The following is a 10,942-nucleotide window of genomic DNA, read 5'->3' on the forward strand; positions in this document are numbered from 1 at the left end:
AACGGAGCTTTCTTAAATGTCTTGTTGTTCTTATTAATATTGTTAATTGCTCATTTAATTTATAATTGACTACTTGTATCTTTGTGTTCATTCTCTTCTCCCTATGGGAGATTGGTTTTCTGACTGGGTGTGTACAGTATGTTGGTCTGTCGTCTGCATGTGCACGTGTGTGAGTGAGGGTGCGTGCGTGTGTGTGTGTGTGTGTGTGTGTGTGTCTGACTTCTCTTGTGGATAACTTTTGTGTTTGCATGTCTGTCCTTTATGTAAGACTGAGTTTCTGGCACCTCAGTTCTCATGTTGCATTCTTTGAATGTGTGTTTGTGTATGTTAAGGTACACTGATTTTTGGGTGGTTGGATCAAGTCGGTGTGTATGTGTGTCTGTGTGTCTGTGTCTGTGTGTGTGTGTATGTGTGTGTGTGTGTGTCCGATGCCGCTCGCTCCTCGTCTGTCTGCACGACTCCAGGTATAATGATGTACTACTGTGTGCTGCTGCATGGCCCTGTGTTTGTGTGTAGGAGCGTGTGTGTGTGTGTTGGGGGGGCTCAGTCCTGTGTGTGTGTGTGTGTTGGGGGGGCTCAGTCCTGGGGGTCCTGGCCCCTTTTGACGCTGAGCCCGCTTTGACAGGACATGTTGCACAATGCACTCTGTACCTTTCCAGTGTGGATATGTGGTGTTATCTTATTGGTTTCGGTATATAATTTTTCTGGGTGTAACATGTTTTGTAACTTGTTTTTCTCTATTCATGCAGTGTACCTCTACTTTACAATAAACCTTTTTGTGTTTTTATTTCCTGGTTTAGTGAGGGTATATCAGTGAATTGATTGGCTATGCTATACTTCTGTGTTTTCTGATCGGATGTCATCTGCTGTCAAAATTCCAAATGCTGAATGTGGGTCTTCTGATGTGAACGTTGTCGTCGTGGAAGGCTTGGACTGTTGCTTTTTTATCAACAAACCGTCGTCTGTGAAAATTGTGGGCTGCATGAATGGAATAACTAAAATGTAATTTGGTTAAGTGTTAATTGTACTACTTTCTCTCCCAAGTTTTGGTCACTTTACAGAAGAAAAATGCACTTTTTTCGATTTGTTTTAATCTTGTTTCTTTTATGTCTTTTTGGTTAATGATTGTTATGCATGTTGGGACTGCAAACTTTTAAATGTTCTGTCTTTTACTGCCATAAAACTACCGGCATAAACTTTACAAACCTGGAATAAGTGGAATCTGTCATCTGTCGACCCGTCATCACACAACCACCCGTTCCACACATCATTCCATCTGTCCCTGTCCTAGTACAGTAGATGTGCTGTAGGACTCAGCTTTGAGCTTTTTCCCACAGTCATTATGCCTACAGTATGCGTGTGGCAGCACAGAGAAAGGCAGGGAGGGAGGGCTGAGAACCTAAACAGGAAAAGGCAGTGGAGACTCACCCACAAACAGTCCCCTCCATGCGTGACAAACAAATGCACTCACTGGAGTTATGATTATGCTACCGCGTAGCTGACCCTTCTCTGGCTCAACTCCTGGTCATCTGACGCTGATACGGAGGGTCAGTTATCCTTATCCCTGCTTTAATAACAGTTAGTCTATATTTTTAAACAATATGTATGGACTGTAATCATTTAATTACTTTGAACTACAGTCTGGCTCTTTTGACACCAACCTTTCCTCTTAGGATCATTTGGCCAGAAATACCAAGGGTCATATTTATACTAATTAAGTTATTTAATTAAAATGGCCAGGGAATCTTCTCTTATTTCTACATTTAGTTTCAGAGCATATAAAACAGGAACATTGGGAGGACAGCATCTCAAAAATATTGAGAGTTCACCAAACCAGCACTGCTTAAATCAGGGCCAAGATATTGCACATCACCTGAGCCTAGGGCCCAGCTATTGATGAATGTTTTCAAGAAGAGACTTTGAGTGGAAAACAGCTTGTGGTGGGACTGTCTGAGACCAACAGCAGCCTGTCGGCAGAGGCATCAGCTCTACAGTACAGTATGAACTGTCAGCCATCAAGGGACAGTGATTGCCAAATCTCTTTCACACTTGAATAACTGTGGAACAGAGCAGCCTTTGTGGAGTCTTGCCATATTTGTCAGTGCAACCCAAAGCTCTATCTCTAGGACCAGTTTTTTAACACTGCGACCATGACATGCTCGTTGAGCACTGACAATGACTGATCTCTGCACCACATTCCTACCGTGAAGTCTGGCGAAAGACTAACGGACAGGTAGGAAAACGTGGAATTACTTCCAACTGTTCATGGTGTCCAATTTGTTTTAGGGTGAAGGGTGGTGTTCCATTCTTTGGAACAACAAAACGTTTTGTTATTAAAAAGGTTTTGGAAACGCAATTAAAATATTCAGTTTTTCTGTACTATATAGTCATGGGATCTCTATGAATCATGGTTTCATCTAGTTGCATCATTAAACAATCAACTGGCTGAGTGTTTACAGAACTGATATGAATTTATTTCGTAGCATAAAAGGAAAGCGACAGACACGACTGGTCTAGAACTCAAAACTCATTCAGCATACTGTCTGACGCAGACACGTACAGTAACTACAAAAATACACTTTTTTTTTTTTTTTTACCAGTCGTTAACCTCTTTCAGAGACTCATGCGATTGTCAAAAATATCAGTTTAATTCCCTGGTTTTCAATGTCTGTCTGCTTCCATGAAAATATGCAGAACCGCTCCTTAGAAAACAGTCGAAACAGTCATTAGTGTCCTCTGAGGATTTAGGAAGTCCATTGTTTTTTTTCCATGAGTGCCACAGATGTAGCATATGGTGAAAACATTTAAACCAAATGGCACGTAAAAGGATTAAGAGAAGACAGGAAATGTTTACAATATAAATGCATATAAAAGTGCATACAATTCAGAACAATAATGCCCGATATGGCTCCTGTCCATTCTGAACATTCAGTACGTGTGTGTATTCTCCTGCGCTCAGCGAGACGAGCCTTCTATAGGTTCACGAGTCCTGACCACCTCGTAGTCCCAGCATCTCTCTTCTCCAGAAAGCCTACAGTCAGTCAGTACGGTCCGTCCAGCTGAGTCCAGAGTGTCCAAGTCTGCGCTGCCACGGCAGCAGCTGCTGACCTGCGGCCGGGCGCTGTGGTCCCCCTGCCCCCCTGCTGGGAGAGCCTGGTCCGCTGCTGACCCGCGGCCGGGCCCTGTGGTCTCCCTGCCCCCCTGCTGGGAGAGCCTGGTCAGCTCTGCCCGAAGTCTGCAAAGCCCTTGGCCCCAGAGAAGGGTTCCGGCTGCAGGGGGAAGAAGTACTGCTGGGGCAGCAGGAAGCCGGTGCCCTGGGAGTGGTGAGGATGCATGGGGGCCTGGTGGAGCTGGGCGTGGGCATGGGTGTGAGCGTGGAGGTGTCCGGAGGGGTGCGGGTGCTGGATGCCCCCCGCCACGCACGCGATGGGGGAGGTGTAAGGCGGCGGCGGGGGTGGGGGCAGCGGCTGAGGGGCGGGGCTGGAGCCGCACACCGTGGCGGACACCAGGCATCCATGCGGCTGCTGGCCCTGACCGCCCAGGGAGAACCGGCGTACGGAGCTGCCCCCGCCGGCGGAGCTGGAGCTGGTGGTGGCCGTGCTGGACTGGCGCGAGGGCGTGCGCAGGCTAGGCGGGGCGGTGGTGAGGATCATGGGGATGGTCTCCCCCTGGCAGCTGCGCAAGGAGAAGCGCATCGGCTGCTGGGTGGGCTGCTTGGGCCGCAGGCAGGTGCAGCAGTAGACCGCCACCAGCGAGCCCACGATCACGAAGGCCACGAAGATGGAGCCCACCATCAGGAAGGGCACGTAGACAGGCTCTGCGGGGAAGGAGACACAGGAAGGTCAGGGTCAGCGTGCAATGTGGTCGTGCGAGTCGGCCTCAATCTTTTGTGGTGTTACAGTAGTACAACCATAAAGCAGGATACAGTACTGTATAGCTTGTGTGGAAATCTGAATGGATCCGCTAAAGAGCTAAAAACAATGAACATTTTAAAGTTTGAATGAGGTTTCTAGCACAAAGTATGAAGAAGTAGTTAAGGGCCAAAAAACTGGGGAGAACTAGAAGAACTAGAAAGTACATTTCCTGGAGAAAATGTGAGGTGGGCTAGCTGCTGCAGCTGTATGTAACAGCTACTGCTAGTACTACTACGGACTGGGCAATCTCCATGCACCCACTGGCGAAGACCGTGCGTCTCTAGCCCACTCGGGCTGAATTGTGGGGTCTGTGGCGTGGACAGTGGCGTGGTGGCGAAACTCCGTCCCCTCAGGTCAGAGCTGGTCGGGGACAGTGTACCCCTCTCCGGGCCACCTACTTGACTCCACTGGTGAAGACATATAGGATAGTGGCGTGCTGGTTAGGCTCCGCCCCCTTGGGTCACAGCTAGTCGGGGACAGTACAGTGACATCCGGGCAATTTCCATGCATCCACCATTGAAGACTGTCTCTCTAGCCCACTCAGGGGCTGAAAAGTGGGTTCTGTGGCATGAATAGTCGCGTGGTGACGACATCCGCCCCTTTTGGTCATAGCCAGTCAGGGACGGTGTACTCCTCTCCGGGCTACCCACCGGCCCCCACCAGTGAAGATCATGTGTCTCTATTCCACTTTGGCTGAGTTCTGTGCTACCACATTAGTTATAAAAGGGCGCCTGTACCTTTAAGAGAGGCTGCACATGTACACAAATTCAAAAAAAGCAACAGCTGCCACCACTCTAATCCCAACTGACATTCTGATCCTAGACATGGTCCGCTTCAGACAGCTCTATCGTGAAAACTATAAATGTTACAGCTTATATATTGACACCATGGGAATCCTGAGAACTTGCAGAACATTTCTATGTATAATATGTCTGAATAGCTTATACACTGTAGGCATGGCGACAAGTTAGAAAAAGGGTAAAAATGCAAAATTAACAGCTTAAAAGTTAGAGTGCGTTGCCATACGTTTTCATGGGGAGCGCAGTTGCCGAACAAATCGTCACACAGCGAAAACTATAAGTCACACAGCTTAGATACTTACATTGTACGAATCAACACAGTTGTGTGAACGTTTTGATGTATAATATGTGTATGAGCTGTTAAAACTGTAGGCATAGCAACAAGTTAGAAAAAGGGTAAAAATAAAAAGGGTAAAAATACAAAATTAACAGCTCAAAAGTTAGTGTTGCCATACGTTTCAATGAGGAGCGCAGTTGCCGAACAAATCGTCATACAGCAGTGTAAGTCACACAGCTTAGATACTTACATTGTACGAATCAGCACAGTTGTGTGAACATTTTGATATATAAAATGTGTGTGAGCATTCAAAACTGTAGGAGTGCCAGCAGTTTACAAAATGTGTGAATATTTTCAAAGCAACTGCTTCCCCACTCTAAAAACAAAGTTTCTGAACATTCCAAAAGCAGTTTCAAGCAGTTTCAATGGGACAAAAAAATAGTTTTAAAAGTTAAATTTCTAAAAAAAATATATAAAAAAAAAAGACAAAAATCTGAATACATCCTTTAAATGGCTAAATATCGTGAACATTTTAAAGTTTGAATGAAGTTTCTAGCACAAAGTATGAAGAAGTTATAAAGGAGACGAAAAACATGGAGAATAATAAGAAAGAAAGAAAGAAAGAAAGAAAGAAAGAAAGAAAGAAAGAAAGAAAGAAAGAAAGAAAGAAAGAAAGAAAGAAAGAAAGAAAGAAAGAAATAGTGGGAATATCACAAGTTGGGCTGGCATCTACAAGCTAGCCCACCTAATTACTATTAGAATACACTATTATCTATTGTAGGATACACAGGGCCAATTTATGTAAATTCTGCATGATAAATCAAGCGCTGCAAATGTGGATTGGAATGGTGCCTTAAATGCACAATTTACATTCAAAGTTCAGATTACCCTTCAAAACTCTATAGGGCTTGGGAAAATGTAGTCCCAGACACGACCATCTTGTTTCTACACAGGTGTATCTATTCTCTGATTGCATAGGATTCTATGCAGTAGAGCCAATCAGACAAATAGATACACCTGTGTAGAAACAAGGTGGGTGTAGAAACAAGGTGGTCGTGTCTGGGACTACATTTTCCCAAACCCTATTGGCGCCTGGGGAGGAAATTATAAGTTTATTTATTTTCACCCAAAAAAAAATCAGCAGACATTTTACTGACAATGCGAGCTCAGTTTTAAAACTAGCCGTTCGAGAGGAAGGGGAAACCCATTAATTTAGAGATTTAAAAATCATCATAAAAAGTTAAGCCCAAGCATGATTAAACTTCTAGGCCTACTTAAACTCAAACTATTATGCGATTTAAATTATGTACTAATTGATTAGTGCACGTCGTAAAATAAATCGTACGAGTGAGAAATGTAAACTATCTATGATAAAAGTTTGTGTTCACATTAGGCTACCGTGATATTGAATTCATGCCTAGTCAAACCGAGCGCACTCTTAATTTTGATGAGATATGTCTACCGTTTCTCAAGATTAATGTAAGATTTTCAGGTTGTTATTGTTGTTGTTTTTAGAAATGTTCTCAATATATCTATATGTGTTTCCCGCATAGTTGATTTATTCTTGCATAACAGGCCTATCGTAGGCGAGGAATGCAGGCTGACACTCTCCAGGTGTATCACATGCCCACTTTTCGTTTCCTTTTTTCTACGCCGATAGCAATCTCTCTTACCTGGGGTCAAATAAAGCCCAGGCCAAGAGTGAGCAGGTGCCCCACCGTTCATGAAACCGGAGCCTCTTTTGGAAGATTTATTCAGTGTAAATCAACAGACGCTGTCATGCATCCACTCGTGTTAATAAAGCACGATAATGAATCTGCCTCAACCAAAATGTTGATGTTCCAAAATGCCTTCTCTTCGATAAGAGTTTACACTGTCAACCGGACAATATTATATTCTACTAACTAACCAAATTCACTGTAGGCATACTCGATGCTTTGGGTTCTTTGCTTCTATTTACTATAGTCAGTCTATTTTGAATAGTCCAAAATACTTTCCATTTAAAGTGCATGCTGGAAAACATTTTCCCCTATATGTTGCATTTGCTGGCTGAATTATTCAGGCTGTGTGTGGACAATATAGTCATCAGTCATATTACAAAAACTCTAGTTTGACACATAGAAGTAACTTTGCAAATGTTTATGCTTAGGCATATGTTTTCCATGATGTCTTGTATAACTTGCCCGGGACAACGTATAACTTACGGGCTGCAAACTCCGTGTTCTCCAGCTCCCTATCATTGGTGCAGCTCCCTTGGTCCAGCCGTGCGTCCACGGCCGCGCAACAGTACCGCAAGGAGCAAGACCCGCAGCACACGGTGGCGTCCATTGTATCAAAGTCCTCCGGACACTGAAAGCCCTCGTGGTAATTCCCATTACTGTCCAACCAGCCATGGCAGTACTCCCCTTGTGCGTCTGATATCCGTAGATTCCAGGTCAGATAACCCAGCAATAGGCAGTTCAACAGGCGCACCATCCCGGCGACAGTGGTGTGGAAGCCCGGTATTATAGCCTATATTCCCTTGCAATTCTTCCTTTGACTTTTACCTTCAAAAACACTTGATGGTGTAAAATGTTGAGATGAATCCAGGATTAAATCTCCAACTTTGATTTCGTTTTAGTTATCATCGCTGATTTCGTTTTAATTAAACCATGCCAGCACTCATGCGTTGGTTTTCATCCATTTAAAAGAATCACCAAAGTCGATGTAAACAGCAAATGACAGGTGGAATAGAAACTTAAATCGAAGTCTCACGGTTGTCCAGATGAATGACGGGTTCGGTCTACTCTCGAAATGTCATTATTGCGCTTCCAGAGGACAACGGGCATGAGAAATAGCCTTATCACACAGAGCAGATATCAACACTTTTTTCAGAAGCACAGACCTCCTCTTCACTGTCCTCTTTTGGAAACGAGAAAAAATATCTTAATCCATAGAGTTGTTCAACTCTGTGACGACGCTGCATGTGGATCGTCTGACTTCCAACCTCATTTGAAATCTGTTGCTTTTAGTGAGCGAGTCTGTAGGCGCGCACGCACTCTGGACGTGCGCATTCATGTAGCAAGCATGCACGGGAGTGAGTCTTTGGATCAGATTATCTTATCTTGGTCTGCAATACGCACAGTTGTGAAATCTCGTAGAAGACATGTGCATGAATGGAATTAGGTTTATCTGGAATAAGCACTATTTGACATGTAGCCGATGGTATTTAATAGACTAACAATGTAGGCTACATCATACTAGAGCTAATGTAAGCTATATATGTCATCATTTTGTGATCATTACTCATATAGCCTATAGTAGGCTATTCACATTTATTTGGTAATTTTTTGAAATCTTAAAAAATTAGAACGCGCATCTCTCTCTCTCTCTTTCTCTCTCACTCTCTCTCTCTCTCTCACTCTCTCTCACTCACTCTCTCTCTCTCAGAAATAAGTGTCATCATTCACAGCCTAAACATGGGTCTTTACCTCTTCACAGGTCGTGTAAGAGTCGCATATGTATTGATGTGTCTCCCCCTTGTGGCTTGTGAAACTTTCACTTCATCTTTATGGGCCTGGTACAACCGCAAAGCAGGATACAGACCAAGTGACCAACCTTTTTCAACAACTAATCATTGTCCCCCCACCCCGTTGAAATCGAGGGAGGATATTATCGACCCGAATTGCGGTGCTTGCATGCGTTCGTCCATCACACATGTACCAGAACCCATCACCTGGGGGCGCTCGCCACAATACATGTTCCCATTGCCCATCAAGTAGCCTACATTTTGCTTTGTACATAAAAAAACAACTAGGCCTATGCTTGGTGTCCCAGTAAAAGTAGTCTATTCTACTCAGGAGTCCATCTACTTAGATATAAATCCACTGAGTTCAGAGCTTGAGGTGTTTAGTAGCTCTTTTGGTGTTTGTGCTAAATGTTAGGATTGTCCTAGGATGCATTTTGGGTACAATTATCATTACATTTACATTACAGTCCTTAAGCAGACATTTTTATATTTTTATCCAAAGCGACTTACAATAACTGCATTAGTTACTGTATAGTCATTATATTCACAACATAGATTTGATTACTCATATTTAGGTACTTTGATCATGTTGGATAGATTAGAGTATGGCTTGGTCATATATTTCCCACCATGACATAGTTAGCTGTTAGGTGGGGAATCTGGGGTTTAGTTACAAACGGTAAGGTGCTCCCTACTTCTGCGATTGAAGTTAGAGACACAAAACACATACAGACTCTGAATGGGCTCATAAGCTGTGTTCGGAATCGCTCCCTATTCACTATATAGTGCACTATACAGGGCGTCAGCCATTTTGTTTGTAGTGTCCGAATTCTCCACGGAATTTTCGTTCCCTATATAGTCCACTATTTATTACCCACAATTCACCTTGATTTGCAGGGAACAGTGCATGTACCCTACATTTTCTCAGTTCCCTAGGTAGTTCACTACATGGTGAACCCTATATAGGGAATAGGGAGTGAGGGAGCGATTCCGAACACAGCTATAACCACTAGTTCAAATATTGATCACCCCCCAGAACCTGAGATACGGGTATCAAACCGGCCACCACAGAGAATGAATGGGTAAATGTATCCGTATGTGTCTGTTGTTGTTTTTGATTTGTCTGTTACTGTTTCATGTCGTGTTTCTGTAAAGCACATTGCGTTGCAATTTGCAGGAAATGTGCTATATAAATAAAGTATTGATTGATTGATTGATTGATTAATTGGTTTTCTGGATTTACAGAATTAAAAGTGCTCAGGGGCCCTTCTCCTTGAATCAATTAAACTCAATACTCAGTATTCATGGGTACCAAATGTAGTCCAAGATCTGTCATATCTGTGCCCTACACAGGTGTGTCAATTTGTCTGATTGCATAGTATTCTATGCATTAGAGCCAATTAGACCACTTGATACACCTGTGGAGGACACAAAGATGGCAGGTCTAGGACTACATTTGGTACCCATGAATAAATAGCTACCACCCACCCACATCACCAAATTGCTAGGTTTTCCGTGGTCACGTGTGTTTGTAAGTCAGAGGACCAAAGTTCGAACCCAGTGTGAGCAAAGTGAGGGTGGAAGCTACATGTACTAAAGACTACTGACGAGGGACGCAGTGACACCTGTTACATAATAAGCACATAACACGTGACACCTGTAGGCTATATATGCACATAGTATGAATAATACTTTTAATATATTCATATTCATGAAGAAAATGTTTTCACTCCTTCATTACCACAAAGGATCATGCATCATGGGTGGGGGACGACAGGTTTAGGCTACTGGTGCATCTGGTTTGTATAATACGTAATCATTTATTAACAATTTAATATTAGGCTATTTGGTCAGTTTTTTTTTTTTTTATCAATTAATGAAAAACTAATAAAGTGCTATTCTAATAAAGTCTAATACAAAAGTCTAATACAACAGACCTGTAATAAATCTCTCTTCATGATTGTTATCCCTGTTCACTTTATGTTGAAACAGTTCACGAGCGGTGGTGATTCAACTATATGATCATTTTGGAAGATGTAGTTTGTGATGCTGTTAAATTGTATTGCATTGTACTAACATGTGTTCCTATTATTTTACCCACCCCTTTGATTGAAATAGGCTGGCCAAAATAATAGAAACACGTGGTAGTACAATCACAACCCTCTAAGATTACATTATTATATTTCAGAATGTTGCAATAATGGGTTATAGGCTAGGCAGTTCTATTCCATATTGTCCTCAAATGTAAAATGGCCACTAGCCCCAGCCGTAGAATTTCGGTAGAGAGCATTATGTCCAATCTGTACGCAAGCTATTGAACCCAGTTGATGTCTGTGGATGTACAGTGGGCGCAGACCGTGCAGGGCCCTCTTGGCAGAATTAGTTACACGCGGCGCCCCCTTCTGGGGATTGGAGCTAAGGCAGTAAATTAGCCCCCCCTCTG

At 43.2% G+C, this 10,942-nt stretch overlaps 1 protein-coding gene across 1 annotated transcript; it reads right to left on the minus strand.

The window, feature by feature from the left end:
- Positions 1 to 3,218: 3,218 nt before the first annotated feature.
- Positions 3,219 to 7,466, minus strand: shisa3 (shisa family member 3; the record flags this gene model as incomplete). The annotated part of the gene is made up of 2 exons (XM_084459654.1): positions 3,219 to 3,817; positions 7,196 to 7,466. The coding sequence occupies 2 exons, from the start codon at positions 7,464 to 7,466 to the stop codon at positions 3,219 to 3,221; spliced, it is 870 nt and encodes a 289-aa protein (XP_084315780.1).
- Positions 7,467 to 10,942: the final 3,476 nt, after the last annotated feature.

The sequence above is a fragment of the Borostomias antarcticus genome (genome assembly GCF_949987555.1).
Source record: "Borostomias antarcticus genome assembly, chromosome: 28".
NCBI lineage: Eukaryota > Metazoa > Chordata > Actinopteri > Stomiiformes > Stomiidae > Borostomias > Borostomias antarcticus.